General features: G+C 37.7%; 1 protein-coding gene across 6 annotated transcripts; it reads left to right on the top strand.

Annotated features, from left to right (window-relative positions):
• The first annotated feature begins 417 nt into the window (after positions 1 to 417).
• Positions 418 to 11,093, top strand: LOC104111126 (coatomer subunit beta'-2). Of its 6 annotated transcripts, none has more exons than XR_689618.4 (26): positions 418 to 692; positions 918 to 938; positions 1,028 to 1,089; positions 1,362 to 1,416; positions 2,531 to 2,567; positions 2,681 to 3,006; positions 3,121 to 3,252; positions 3,339 to 3,487; positions 4,173 to 4,241; positions 4,523 to 4,673; positions 4,767 to 4,832; positions 5,375 to 5,563; positions 5,939 to 6,079; positions 6,173 to 6,247; positions 6,352 to 6,528; positions 6,626 to 6,717; positions 6,806 to 6,922; positions 7,505 to 7,619; positions 7,730 to 7,801; positions 8,166 to 8,362; positions 8,447 to 8,540; positions 9,124 to 9,230; positions 9,462 to 9,588; positions 9,804 to 10,036; positions 10,476 to 10,539; positions 10,917 to 11,093. XR_689618.4 is itself a non-coding variant. In XM_009620759.4 (26 exons), exons 1-25 carry the CDS (start codon positions 690 to 692, stop codon positions 10,493 to 10,495), a joined length of 2,751 nt encoding a protein of 916 aa, XP_009619054.1. In that variant the 5' UTR covers positions 418 to 689; the 3' UTR covers positions 10,496 to 10,539; positions 10,917 to 11,093. The 6 variants fall into 6 exon arrangements, 2 of the variants coding, with proteins under 2 accessions (XP_009619054.1, XP_009619047.1); XR_689617.4 differs by having other exon boundaries at positions 10,476 to 10,520; XR_689620.4 differs by having other exon boundaries at positions 9,804 to 10,001.
• Positions 11,094 to 15,394: the final 4,301 nt, after the last annotated feature.

Below are 15,394 nucleotides of genomic sequence, written 5' to 3' on the forward strand. Positions count from 1 at the left end.
GATTAGAGAGAACACTAAAAATAACAAGGTATATAATTAATTAGAGTATCCCTTAAATAAATAAAAAGTAAAATTATAATTTACCCTATAGTGATTGGTCAAATATTTTAAAGCTATCGGTCAATGACTGAATATTGAGGTAATGGGGAAAGATGCCTAATGTTGAAAGTTAGGAGAGTTTGATTTTTTAAGGCAAACTTACAAAGAAAAAATGATTTTCGCCCAATTATTCTCGGTTGAAGAAATATGACAAGTAGATGTTTTTAGAGTGAAAGCAAGCACTATAACATTAGCCACGCTAAAATAGTAAAATAGGCCGTTAGATCATGCCACATTGGCAAATCTACGGTCAATATATAAGCAACAACAAGAAGTCGACGAAAACAAATTTGGCAATTATAATGTATTAACTCAACTAAAAAGGATCATCGTCGTCAGATAATTCCCTCTTTTTGCCATCGCTTTACAGGGGTTGCGCTGTGTCACACGAGCAAAACCTCTACTCTTAATTTTCTCTCTCTTGATCTCCTTTCGTTGCTCTTTCACTCACTTCAATTCGAATTGGAAGATCTCTGCAGCTGAGTGTGCAAGTACTGAGTTCGCCACTCTGATCTCACTCGAATCTCTTAGGGTTGTTCAATACCAATCACTGATTCGGCTCCTCTATCGGAGAGTTCTCATTTTTGAAAATGGTGAGTTTGTTAGTTTCAGTATTTCTCATTGCTTCAACATTACGTTACAACTTAGATCTGATTCAAATCCGATTCGATTTGGTTGCGCGGTAACTGATCACCGTCGTAAGGAAGTTGTTTTCTCTAATTAGAATATTAATTTGAGATCTGGCACTTTGTTATTTACTGACATAATTTCGCTTCCTGCTTGCGTTTGGTTATAATCTCGAATTGGAAATGGCTAAGCCTCTGAGGTTGGAGATTAAGGTACTATGCTTTTTGGCTTATTTGAAAATGTTTATAATCTTCATGTACCCATCAATGCATTTCGTGCTGACTGTAACTAATTGATTCAGAGGAAACTTGCTCAAAGATCAGAAAGGGTAAAGTGCGTGGATCTACATCCTACAGAGCCATGGTAATTGGACTTTCCTTAATAGACGTCTTTTCAGTTTTAGTGGATATGTTTCTTTTCCATTTAAAATTGTCTTATGTTGGAGTGACATATTGTTAGTATCAGTATAACAGCAAGTTTTATTTATTACTCCTACTTAATTTGACTGGGTGGATGGGGAGTTTATACAATGCCGAGTTTGGGTACATAGTTTTCTTTAAATGTTGAGGGTGCTTAGTTAATTTTCATTATAATTCGAGTTATTTGCAGCTCATTCCTTGTATTACTTGTTGCAGGATATTGGCAAGTTTGTATTCGGGGACTGTTTGCATCTGGAACTACCAGACCCAGGTATAGGGAATTATATCCACACTTTTTTCGGGGGGAAATTTTGGACTCCAAAATCTTGAAAGATGTATGCAGTATTCTCATTTATAAGAGTGTCCTAAATGTGAGACATCCTGAGACAGTAAAGTGCATTTGTGAAATGGATGACGGTGATTACATTTTATGATCTCGAGCCAATTTTCATAGAGCATTCCGAACAAAATTGAGAGCTAGTAGATAGCTGGTTTGAGTGTAGTTCCTCCCTGACTTAAGATGAATAAGCTTGAGTTGACTTTTGATTATTGTGCTGGTCTCAATTCGTCAACAAATACCTGAAATTGTTTATTTGTAAACTTAGTTGGGGAGTATTAGATTTTCTATGAGTGCAATCCTATGAGAGAACACATGCGTTCTTTCAACAATGTACTACTGTTGACATTTGTTGTTTATTTAAAATTTCAAGATACAACTACAACAATAACAACGCCTCAATCCTGAGCAAGTCAGGGTCGGCTAATGCATCCTCACTGACCATGTACTCCATTTAAGCTCATCTCAGACCAATATTATGCAAAATAAAAATAAAAAGTTATGAAATCTAAAGGCAACATAATAATTTTTTTGGATAAATAAAAATTCAAGATTATTGAGATGAAAGGCAATTGAACTTAAGTCATTTTCCATATACGAGGGTCTTATGTTCTTCATATTGTTACTTTCTCCTACTTTATCATCCCTATCTTCATTGCAATTACACCCCTTTTAGCCATGAGGCAGGACTCTGCAAGTTTCTTTAGTAGAATTACTGCATTCCACTATCCCTAATAAATTCTTACTGTAATGTCCTATATTAGGACATTGAACTGTTCATGATTGGTGAATCGCTTTAGGAATTACTGCTTCGCTGTCTCTAATGAATCTTTCTTACTGTAACATGATAACATCCTATATTAGGAGCACATCGAAGTATTCTCCATTGATGAACCACGTTAGGCTTAAATCTTCTTCACTTATGTGCAAATCTGACTTCTTAGCTTACTCGGTATGAGAAGCTATTGAGCTAATATTTTACTTACGGACCAAAAGTTCATGGTAATAGTATTATCAACAGAGTGCTAATTCATTCTGATTGTTGCAGACAATGGCTAAATCTTTCGAAGTTACTGAATTACCAGGTATGCTGATGGAGTCTGAGTAGTATATTTGTTTGTTCAGGATATGAACTTGCACTCTTTTGCTTTAACTAAGGTTTTGCAGTTCTGTTAAACACATAGTTCATTCTTTGCAGTTAGGTCAGCAAAGTTCATAGCACGCAAGCAGTGGGTTGTTGCCGGTGCTGATGATATGTTTATTCGTGTATACAATTACAATACCATGGACAAGGTCAAAGTATTTGAGGCGCACACTGATTATATTAGGTGTGTGGCTGTTCATCCTACTCTACCATATGTGCTGTCATCTTCTGATGACATGCTTATAAAGCTTTGGGACTGGGATAAGGGATGGGTATGCACTCAAATTTTTGAGGGTCATTCCCATTATGTGATGCAAGTCACTTTTAATCCGAAAGACACCAATACATTTGCCAGTGCATCTCTTGATCGAACTATAAAGGTAAGGATTTCTTCCTTATCTTCTTCACTTCCTCCTGGATAAACTTGTTCACAACGTTATTTTTTTCCATTTACTAATCTGAAATATTTGAATTAATCATGCTTGGTTTTTCAGATTTGGAACCTCGGCTCCCCTGACCCAAACTTCACGTTGGATGCGCATCTAAAAGGGGTTAATTGTGTAGACTATTTTACTGGTGGTGATAAACCTTATCTGATAACGGGTTCTGATGACCACACTGCTAAGGTTTGCTGATCATTTCATTTCCCATGTTCTGTTGTTAGTTTAGACACAGAGAATCTGAATAACGTGTTATGTAATCCACGAGACAGGTGTGGGACTATCAGACAAGAAGTTGTGTCCAGACTCTTGAAGGCCATACACACAACGTGTCCGCCGTATGTTTTCATCCTGAGCTTCCTATTATAATTACGGGATCTGAAGATGGTACAGTTCGTATATGGCATGCAACCACTTATAGGTAGATTTAGACTCATAACTACTTTATTACTTTGGATCAATTCAAATTCTATTGATTTCATATGAGATTGGATCTTTTCATTTTTTGACAGAAATTTCTACATCTCAAAAATTGTCCAATATTCATTGTTTTGATTTCTGTAAAGTTTGATAATAGATAGTCATTGAACCAAAGACATTTTAGCCAATATGTTCAAAGATATTTAAGTTGGTTGGGTCATCTAAATCAGTGCAACCAGGTGTCCGGAAAGCTATGAGAAATTTTCAATAGATTTGCAGTAACAACATATAAAGTGACTCCGAGTCCGTCATTTTTCTTGGTAAAGTAATAGGATTTTATTGACATGTTTGGCAAAGCCAACACCCATATACAAGGAGTATACAAAAAAAAATAGAAACTGAAACATCATTAATCATTAATGTACTCTATATCCAGTGTGGCTTTTATCAGTTTCATACTTTTTTGATGCGTAAGAACTAGTGAAGTTCTGTGATTTGCTGTTTAAAAAGATAAAACTTCTGTAACTTACCCCCCCCCCCCCCCCAAAAAAAAAAAAAAAAGGTTGCTTCCATTGGAAAGCTTTGTTCAATGGTTACTTTTGGGCATGTCATATTTTGGTTACTTTTTCTGGTATAATATGGTTATTTGATCCTAATTTTTTGTTTTTGTTGCATTTTGCATGCAGACTTGAGAACACTTTGAATTACGGTCTTGAAAGAGTTTGGGCAATTGGTTACATGAGAAGTTCAAGAAGGTTGGTTCTATGATAAGTCGTAGCTGTGGCTTATTCTCTTTGGCGGTCTTGCAATTCTTTTCAATTATACTTTGCATTTTTAATTATTTTTGTTTTCATTTCCAAGCAAGAAAAGTTTTTGTGGCGGAAGAAAGAAGGAAGTCTCTTATTTGTAGACTTGCGGGCATAACAAATAGGAAAAAGGCCTGAAACTAAAGAGCAACTAACTGGATTTCATTTCATCACATGCTTTGTATTGCATTTATTCATCTAGAAGTTATGCTGATTTGATGCATGTGCAGGGTTGTAATCGGTTATGATGAGGGAACTATCATGGTAAAAATTGGTCGAGAAGAACCAGTTGCCAGCATGGATAACAGTGGAAAAATTATATGGGCTAAGCACAATGAAGTTCAAACAGTCAACATCAAGAGTGTGGGGGCGGATTATGAGGTATGAGATGATCCTGGCTTTTAATGTTGCTCACTTGACTCTTTTCACTGCTCAATATTCTTTAATTAAGTGCATATTTGCTTCATCTCTCAGGTTACTGATGGAGAAAGGTTGCCTTTGGCTGTCAAGGAATTGGGAACTTGTGACCTCTATCCACAAGTGAGTCAGCTTTATGTTGAAACCAGAATCAGGGTCATAGCCTGTTCGGCAATAATTATGTGGTTGCCATAATGCAGCTGTTAGTTATGTAGGCTTATTCTTCTTGGAGTGCTTATACTGTAATTGTTTTACTAACGAAAGGCTAATGTTATATTACTCTTATCTCTTCTTTCTTTTTGTGTGTGAGTGTGTTGAAAGGCAGTCCTATACTCGAAACCTCACCCACTATTAATCTCTTTTCTGATTTTATTCTACGTTGGTATTTCTATTGTCAGACTTTATTTAGGGTGTCATTGTCTGTATTGATGCTGTAAAGATCTGGTGGGTTATTTCCTATTGTTCTGGTCTTTTCTTATTTTTAGATGTTTTTGCTTTGCTTTTCTTGCTGTGTCATCCTATTGTTATTGGAGGTGTTATAATTTTTTTATGCAGTCATTGTGCAGTTTAAAGAGTAGATAGATTATTGTAGTTTGCATTTTCTTTTTGGCTTGAAGAATATGTAGAGGTCACTGATTTGACTGCATACTTTTTCTCCTATACAGAGCTTGAAGCATAACCCAAATGGAAGGTTCGTTGTTGTTTGTGGTGATGGAGAGTATATCATATATACTGCTCTAGCATGGAGAAATAGGTCATTTGGTTCAGCTCTGGAATTTGTTTGGTCCTCTGATGGAGAATATGCTGTGAGGGAAAGTACGTCAAGGATTAAGATCTTCAGCAAAAATTTCCAGGTTCACATTCGTCCTCCCAACTAGTTGCCTCCAAAGGTTCATTGCATCATGTACCTATCAGAAGGAAGAAAGAAAAAAGAAAAAGAAGTTGATTGCATCACGTGTTATTTGAGAGTGATGATGCACTATTTTATATATTTGACTTGAATCAACTGTTTCTTTCCGACCTGCCCCTTCTATTTAAAGCCTTTGTTTAGTGGTAAGCTTTTGCTTTGTAGAGCGTTCGATAAGTGAGATTTAGTTCACATCCTTGCGATGTGTTATAGTGTAATAAATGCATTGCTTCTCTTTTCTCAAAGCTGAAGCATGCCATGTGTCATGGTTTCTTCTTGTTCATGTGCTGGCCTAAAAGGTGACTTTTGTTGATATCTCCAGGAAAAGAAGAGCATCCGTCCTACTTTCTCAGCTGAGCGCATCTATGGAGGTACTCTATTGGCGATGTGCTCAAATGATTTTATTTGTTTCTATGATTGGGCTGACTGTAGGCTGATACGGCGAATTGATGTTAATGTGAAGGTGAGAAAAATAAGCTTCACTTCTATACATTGTAAGGTTGTTTTACTCAGAAGTCGTAACTTCATTTATGTTGTTTTTTAAAATATTTTTCAGAACCTCTACTGGGCTGACAGTGGTGATATGGTGGCAATTGCAAGTGATACATCCTTCTACATACTTAAGTATAATGTGAGATCTTCTTTCCGGAATCAAAATTACATATGCTAAAGTTTTGTTCTTTTCTTTGCATAATTCTATTAATGATCATCTGTATGCTTGTATCATACCTGCAGCGTGATGTGGTTTCTGCCCATTTAGATAGTGGAAGATCAGTAGATGAGCAAGGCGTTGAAGAAGCTTTTGAACTTCTTTATGAGATAAATGAACGGGTCAGGACTGGAATTTGGGTTGGCGATTGCTTCATTTACAATAATTCTTCATGGAGACTTAACTACTGTGTTGGGGGTGAGGTATGATTGGTAGTGCATGCTGCTGTTCTTGCGCATATATCTGGAGACATCTTATCTCATGTATGTGAATCAGCAAATTATTTTTTGTACGTTTTAGGTGACCACAATGTTTCATTTAGACCGGCCTATGTACCTGCTTGGATATCTAGCTAACCAGAGTAGGGTTTTCCTGATTGACAAAGAGTTCAAGTGAGTAGTCTTCTGAGAGATTTTGATATAGGATACTTTGGCTTGAGATTATGTTCTTGAATAAATGATTTCATTTCCTTCTGTGCAGTGTCATTGGATATACTTTGCTGCTCAGCTTGATCGAGTACAAGACACTTGTGATGCGTGATGACTGGGACAGAGCAAATGAGGTGCTGCCATCGATTCCTAAGGAGCACCATAATAGGTGTGCATGGTCTTGCAACTTTCCTAAATTTTCAACATGGTTGTAGTATGTCAATGAGCTGGATTTTCCGGATTATATCAATGGTATCAATTGTGCTGTAAAATGGTTCTGTTTCGGGGTTACTTCAGATTAACATGCTGCTCTTATACTCTGAGGGATTGGTGTCTGTATTCCATTTGTTTGAAAAAAGGGCAGCCCGGTGCACAAGGCATCTCGCGTTCACGCAGGGTACGGGGAAGGGCCGCACCCCAAGGTGTGTGATGTAGACAGCCTACCCTAATGCAAGCATTAGTGACTGCTTCCATGGCTCGAACCCGTGACATATAGGTCATACAGAGACAAGAGACAACTTTACCGTTGCTCCAAGGCTCCCCCTCAAACATTTTGTGCTAACTTTTTGTGTATTTATACGTTCAGATCTGATTGATTAATCAAATCTCTTTCCTCTGAAAATTTAATTTGTGATGCTTCGTGTTGCTATCGCGTAGTTTCTGCAATGTCTAAACCTTCAGAAGGGGGTGATGGTTTGCTTTGTTTTTATTGCAAGTTTTCTAAGTTATCATCAAATGTTTTCCCTGCTAGTGTTGCTCGTTTCTTGGAGTCGCGGGGTATGATAGAGGAAGCATTAGAAGTTGCAACAGAGCCTGACTACAGATTTGAACTAGCCATACAGCTGGGAAAATTAGATATTGCAAAGGTGGGGCTTCTAACTCAATGCATGTGGTTTGGACTTCCACATTTTCTTTTAAACTTGTTGCTTCAAAAGAACCATATGTTGTTTAGAAGTGTGGCCTTGTGGTTTGGCAGGATATTGCAGTGGTAGCTCAGAGTGAGTCCAAGTGGAAGCAGTTGGGTGAACTAGCCATGTCTGCTGGAATGGTAACTGTTACTGCCATTAATGGCAATCTTATCTTTGCAAAACCTTTTCATGCCTACTTTTACTTTTTAACTGGAAAAATGTATGGTTGTGATTTTAGGAATGACGTCGTGGCTTGTGTAATGCTGTTGGTACCCAAACAATACTTGCTTAAACTCTTTCTTTCAGCTTAACTGAGACTACTTTGAAATATATCATTCAGAATAAAGTAAAGTTTTCCAGCTCTTTCTTTTGTATTCAAGCTGTAGAGGGTGCTTTGTAGTTTGATCTCTTCAGATGCCAGTAGTGCTTCTTTTCTGAAATGCACTCATCTCTTTTACTTTCTTGAGTTCTTCAGAATTATTGCTCATTTGCTATGTTTTGTAGCTGGAGATGGCAGAGGAATGTCTGAAGTATGCGAATGACTTGAGTGGTCTGTTGCTACTCTATTCTTCACTTGGAGATGCTGAAGGAATAACTGAACTAGCAACTTCTGCCAAAGAGCAGGGGAAAAACAATGTCACATTCCTCTGCATGTTCCTTTTGGGTAAAGTGGAGGAATGCATTCAGCTATTGGTTGATAGGTATTTCTTGTCACTAAAGAACTTATTGTTTAGGGGTGTTTTCAGCAGTTTGGATTGATATATAGAGTTACAATTTGTTTGCAGCAACCGGATACCTGAGGCTGCTTTTATGGCTAGATCTTATCTGCCAAGTAAGGTTTCTGAAATAGTTGCAATTTGGAGGAAGGACCTCAGTAAGGTCGGTGGTTTTCTGATTTTGAGCTTTCTTATCTATATACATCTTCTGGATATCAAAAAATCTATATACATCTTCTGATGAATTTCTGGAACTTTGGCCCCAATATCTGGTGGGATGGCCCACCTGACAGATCTGCCATCTAGATTAGATTTCATTTCAGTTTTTGAACTTGGTGGGAATTAACTTCTTGACCTAAGTCGCTGGTGCAAAGAAACTTTGGAGGTCTTTACCTCTTGGACTTATTATTTACACCTGTGATCGGCATCAACAATAATATTTTTGGACAATTTTCCCTATTCCACTTGCATTTGTGTATTATCTTCATGGAATGGCCACAGCAAATATGGTTGATGAGTTTTCTGAGTGGCCAGGAAGCAGACCTTGCGGGCATGGATAGGGTCATGCCTTAATCTAAAGATTTGACATTGAATAGAAGTTTGAACACAAAAGTGAAGGTTGTAATAATTTATTAATACGGAGTATATGGCTTCGTGCAGGATTACACATTCCTCTATTATCTGTAGTCCTATAGCAGGAAATTTGTTGTTCTCTAATCTGGTTTCTTCATGAATCTGTCATACAGGTTAACCAGAAAGCAGCAGAAGCTTTGGCTGATCCTGAAGAATATCCTAATCTGTTTGAGAACTGGCAAGTTGCATGTGCTGTTGAAGCTAGAGTTGCAGAGGAAAGGTGTTGATAATGGATTTCTCCACTTCCCATGCATTTCTTCTATATTCTCTCAGCGTATGCTTTTTGAATATATTAGTACTTTTGTTAGACCTGCTTTATATTATGGGAGTTCCTCATTTTCCTGTGAAATTCTCAAATCTTTTGGTCAATTGTATCTCCTTTTCTATTCTTGCTGGGAGAAATTTTCACCAATTTGGATAACTTCTAATTTCTGTTCCAATTCCTATGTAGGGGTGGCTACCCACCAGCAACTGATTACGTAAATCATGTTGATAGATCAACTAACAACCTTGTAGAGGCTTTCAACAACATGAGAATGGATGAAGAACCACTTGAAAATGGAGATATGGACCACGAGGTATTAAATGATGTGTTTCTATTTGCCTTCTAGTCAGGGTTGATTTGGCATTCTGTGTATATTTTTCATAAAACTAAAGAAATAAAGAACCATATCTTTATACGTGATTAAGGAGAAGTCTTTTCTCGGTGTTATTTAATATCCGTATTGAAGCAGCTTAGACTATCAATTGGTGTTTGTAAATGAAAACAATTAAATGTCTGTTAACTGTTCAGGTTGCAGAACAGAGTGGTGATGAGGTGCAAGAATTGGAGGCAGATGATGCACAAAATGAGGAACAAGAAGAGGGCCAAGAAGAGGCTGTGGTCGTGGATGGTGTGTCTACTGACGGTGCAGTACTCATTAATAGAAATGAGGCAGACGAAGAGTGGGGTACGAATAGTGAAGGAAAACCGTCAGCCTAAAAGCAATTGGTTAGGCCGGTGTGAAAATCATAGTTTTGTTGCTGGTGATTAATTGAATTTCTTTTATTTGTGTTTTGACACCCATACCTTAGATTCTTCTGTTATCCTGTTTTTATCATCTTTTATTTTGTTTATCGTTAAATTTTTTCGAATAAACTATGACTTAGTGGAACATTTAATGAACACCCTAACCCCCTTCAAGAAATCTGAATTTTGTAGTCTGTTTCTTCTTCCCTGTGAAGTTTTTAAGAATATGAATTTTTCAAGCTTAGCTGACCGAAAAATGTGAGGAATAGAAAAGATTTCCGTCCATTATGGGGATGCTGATTTGGCATTCATATGCTTTTGGCACAAATTAGTGCAGTTGCTACCATGTTCTTCTTGAACTGATTTTGCCTTTTATCTGATTATCATTTATCACTATTACAGTTTATTTGATTTTGCCCCTCATCTCTCTTATACTTAATATTGATGCTTTTGCAGTGCTTACACCACATCACTAAAGGTTCATTCAAGATGGTTCAAGCTGTATGTATTCGTTCTTATGGTACAAATTAAATTTTCTCCAATAAACTGTTGAAAGTGCATGTCTTTTAAAGGCTCATCCGTATTTCTACACTTGATTAGGTGTCTCAAGTCTTATAACCTCATTGTTTGCTGTATTTGCTTAAATGGAAAAAACCCTGAAGAAATTCGTGCTTTGTTCTTGAAGTTGGGCACTCTGTTCAACTCAAAAACTAATGTCATATGGGAGTGTGTGCTCATGCTCTCTGAGGAATATAGGATTATTGTGTTCTGTAGTTTTCCACCTGCATTGTTTGTCAATTATTTGAATATATCGATGCTACATTCAATTGGTGGTGGTCAATTATCCTACTTGGGCAAGTTTCAATTTTTTGATATTGATTTTTCTTTCTATTGCAGGTTCTATAGGTGTTTCCTTAAAAGAGGGCGATCTAGGGACCGATGATGTATGTTCCGCAAGTGGTGTGATTTTGTAGCAATGAGTTTTGTAGGCATACTGGACGTATGTTCCCAGCTTCGGTTGTTAGCTTTAGTCACTTATAGTTGTTTTATAATATAATATTCTTTCGAGGCTTACATTTTTTACCCTTCAAAATCCTTACATGCCATTGTCACTATAGAAAACACTTAAAACCATATACGGAAGTGGAGATAGTGCAGAAATTGTTAAGCTCCATGTCCTGTGCCATATCCCGCTATAATTATGTTCGCTAATCCACTCCCATTAGTTACAACACTTGATATAGGGGAACGAGATTTTGATGTTTTGAACTCGTGGAAGACAATTCACGCTTCAACTATAATGACGAAAGGTGCATTAGTAGGGAAAAATTGCAATTTGAAGAAGAAAAAGAAACTGAACGTCCGTCAATTTATTTCACTTTTCTCTTCAAATGCATAGTTGCAGAAGTCATTGGCTTTCCATTAGCCACCAAAACAAACTCAAAACCATTACATTCCACCATGATAACATTGGTTTAGAACTCGAACCAAGAAGTTTCAAAAAAGAAAGAAAGAGAAAGAAATAGAGTTTTTTCTTCTTCTTCTAGAGTGCGTGGTTAAACCTTGGATCCTTTGTAACATATTAAACCTTGCCCATTCCAAACCCTTGGATTGTTGTAGGACAGAGACAAAGTACTAAAGGAGGAGCTTTTATAGCTTTGAATTCAAGGTAAAGTCATTCCCTCAAACACCCCAACTAGATTCAATCAACCAACCAATTCGCAAAAAGGGTCTTAAAATGTGGGTTGATGAGAAAACTTCAGTCTTCCAGTCTGCAAGTACCATAGGATCTGACAATTAATATACTTCCAACACTTTTGCCAATTTGGAGCTGATATCAACTAGAAAGTTCAACCATTTTATACCAAGCAATCCAGGAAACAGCAAAATAAATATAGAAAAATAGTGACCCTTATCAGTTTGTCTGGAAAGCAGAACTTTGTTTAACGTTAACTGTACAAAGAAAAATAATGTCAAATACTATCATCAGAAATGTTAAATCATCTCATAAGCTAAATCAAAATCTCCAACCCTTTTGTACCCTCTAATCATTATTCTATAAGTTACGACATCAGGAGAGATCTTCTCTTTTCTCATTCTATCAAACAACTTCTCAGCCTCATCCATCCGATCTAACTTGCAAAATGTATCAATGAGGCAAGTATAACAACAGTAGGCAAGAGTTTTCCTTTTTTGCATGTCGCGGAATAAAGCACAAGCCTTATTCATTTAAGATAGAAGTTTGTTGTGGTTGGACAAAAAAAAATCAGAAATAGCCATATTTACAACTGGTAATTGAAAAATAGCCACAGTTTCAAAAGTAATCAAAATTTAGTCGCTTTTTGTGTAAAGATAACATCTCAACAAAAATACTCTTAAAAATCCGAAAATATTCCAGCATAATATGCTAGTATGCTGGAGTTCGAATTTTTTAGATATGAGCTTCCATCATAATATGCTGGAATTTTATAATGTGCTGGAGTTCTATCATAATATGCTGGAAGTTTATATGCAGAAGCTCCATAATCCCGCATATTATGCTGGAACTTTCCATGTGCTGGAGTTCCAACATAATATGTTGAAAGTTTATATGCAGGAGCTCCATAATCCAGCATATTATGCTGGAACTTTCTGTGTTTCAGCAAAACAATGGTATTTTTCAATGACTTCGCAAATGCTGGCTATTTTTCAATTACCAGTCCGAAAACTGGCTAGCCCGTACTATTTTTACTATATTTTTTGCTTAGGTTATTAGCTTTAGTCACTCGTAGTTGTTTCTACCCTTCACACTCCTTACGTGCCATTGTCACTATAGAAATAATTCAAAACGTATATAGATGTGGAAATAGTGCGAAAATGTCTCTTACTTCATGTCCCTTGGAAAAAGGTCCTACGCCAATTTGAATCCCGAAAGAAATTGGAAGATATCTTCTTGTGGAGCTATTGAGAACCTTTTTCATCTCTTGTAAAGGCCCTTGTCATATTTTCAAACAGATATTATTTTAGTTATATATTGTTTTCTCAAAAATTATTTTAGGCACGTGACATCAGTAAAAAGTAACATAAGATATGAATAAAGAAAAGACAAATAGAATCACTTTCTATATTCACATATAAGTTAATTACGGGAAAGATCACTTTTAGCCTACAGTCAAAATTATTATTTTCAGGTTATTATTTTAAGAGCGATCATATAATATCATTTTCTGTTAATTAACAGAACATTCCCATAGGGACTTTAAGGTTCATACATTTTCACTTTTTAGAGGTCTCGTTGTGGTCCATTTCTTGGGCCTCTTCTATATTATTTTTGAAAAAGTGACACTGTATAGCTGTTTTTAAAATAATACAACAACAACAAACCCAGTAGTCTTCCATGAGTGGGGTATGGGGAGGGTAAGACGTACGCAACCTTACCCCTACCCCTGGAAGGGCAGAGGGGATATTTCCAATAGACCCTCAGCTAGAGAACGACTGAAAAAGAAAAGGTAATTGCAACAAGTAGGAATAACAACAAGATGAAATAAGATCGAATCCAAGAATGCAGTCAAACTCTAGGTAGTAAAAGTCATCTATGAATAAAAGATAATATACTAACACTAATGCTAGCTAACTGAGTAAGACAAAGAGAAACGCTCGACTACCTACTAACCTTCTACCCTAATCTTTGACCTCCACACCCTCATGTCTAGGGCCATGTCCTCAGTCAGCTCTAGCTGCGCCATATCCCTCCTAATAACATCTCCCCAAGACTTTTTAGGCTTACCTCTACCCCTCCTGCTGTCCACCGAGGCTAACCGCTCACACCTTCTAACTGAGGCTTCTATACTTCTCCTCTAAATATGTCGCCTCCCGCATCTTATCCTCCACAAGGGTCACTCCCACCTTTTTCCAAATAACTTCATTCCTAATCTTATCCAATCGGGTATGCCCACACATCTACCTCAACATCCTCATCTCAGCTACTTTTAACTTCTGGGTATGAGAGTTCTTGACCGGTCAACACTCTGCTCCATACAACATAGTCGGTCTAACTACAACCTTGTAGAACTTACCTTTAAGTCTCAGCAGCACATTCTTATCACACAAGATACCGGAAGCGAGCCTCCACTTCATCCATCCTGCTCCGATACTATACGTGACATCTTCATCAATCTCCTCATTACCTTGTATTATAGATCAAAGATACTTGAAACTACCTCTCTTGGGGATGACTTGCGTATCAAGCCTCACCTCCATATCCCCTTCCTGGGTAATGTTGCTGAACTTGCACTCCATGTATTCTGTCTTGGTCCTGCTTAACTTAAAACCCTTAGACTCTAGGGTCTGCCACCAAACCTCCAGCCTCTCATTAACACCACCCGCGTCTCGTTAATTAAAACTATGTCATCAATAAATAACATACACCATGGTACCTTTCCTTGAATATGTCTCGTCAATGCATCCATCGTCAAGGAAAATAAGAATGGACTAAGAGCTGATCCCCGGTGCAATCCCATCTTAACCGGAAAGGGTTTCGAGTCTCCTTGCGCTACCCTAACCCGAGTCTTAGCTTCATCATACATGTCCTTAATCACCCTAATGTAGGCTACTGAGACCCCTTTAGCCTCCAAGCATCGCCAGAGTATCTCTCTCGGGACTTTGTCATATGCTTTCTCTAGGCCAATGAACACCATGTGAAAGTCCTTCTTCATCTCCCTATACCGCTCCACCAATCTCTTCACAATGTGAATAGCTTTCATAGTCGAACGCCCCGGCATGAAACCGAACTGTTTCTGAGAAATGGACACAATGGTCCTCACCCTCACTTCAACCACTCTCTCCCAAACTTTTATAGTATGGCTTAGCATCTTAATCCCCCTATAATTATTGTAACTTTGGATATCGCCCTTGTTTTTATACAGAGGAATCATCGTATTCCACCTCTAATCATCGGGTATCTTCTTCGTCCTAAAAATGACGTTGAACAGCCTAGTGAGCCACTCCAAACCTGCCCTACCCGCATTCTTCCAAAATTTCACAGGTATTTCATCTGGCCTGGTAGCTCTACCCCCGTGCATCTTCCGCATAGCCCTCTCGACCTCCTCTACTCTTATGCGCCTACAATACCCGAAATCCCGGCGTATCTCGGAGTACTCCAAGTCGCCAAACACAATATCCCTACCCTCTTCGTTCAAGAGTTTATGGAAATATGTCTGTCATCTTCGTCTAATCTGAGCCTCTTCCATCAAAACTCTACATTTCTCATCTTTGATATACTTAACTTGATCTAGATCACGAGCCTTCCTTTCTCTCACCTTGGCTAACATGTATAGCTTCTTGTCCTTCCCCGCCTTTGGCCCCAAGCTCTTTATAAAAACGCCCAAACGCCACAG

This window comes from Nicotiana tomentosiformis, chromosome 3 (assembly GCF_000390325.3).
Source record: "Nicotiana tomentosiformis chromosome 3, ASM39032v3, whole genome shotgun sequence".
NCBI lineage: Eukaryota > Viridiplantae > Streptophyta > Magnoliopsida > Solanales > Solanaceae > Nicotiana > Nicotiana tomentosiformis.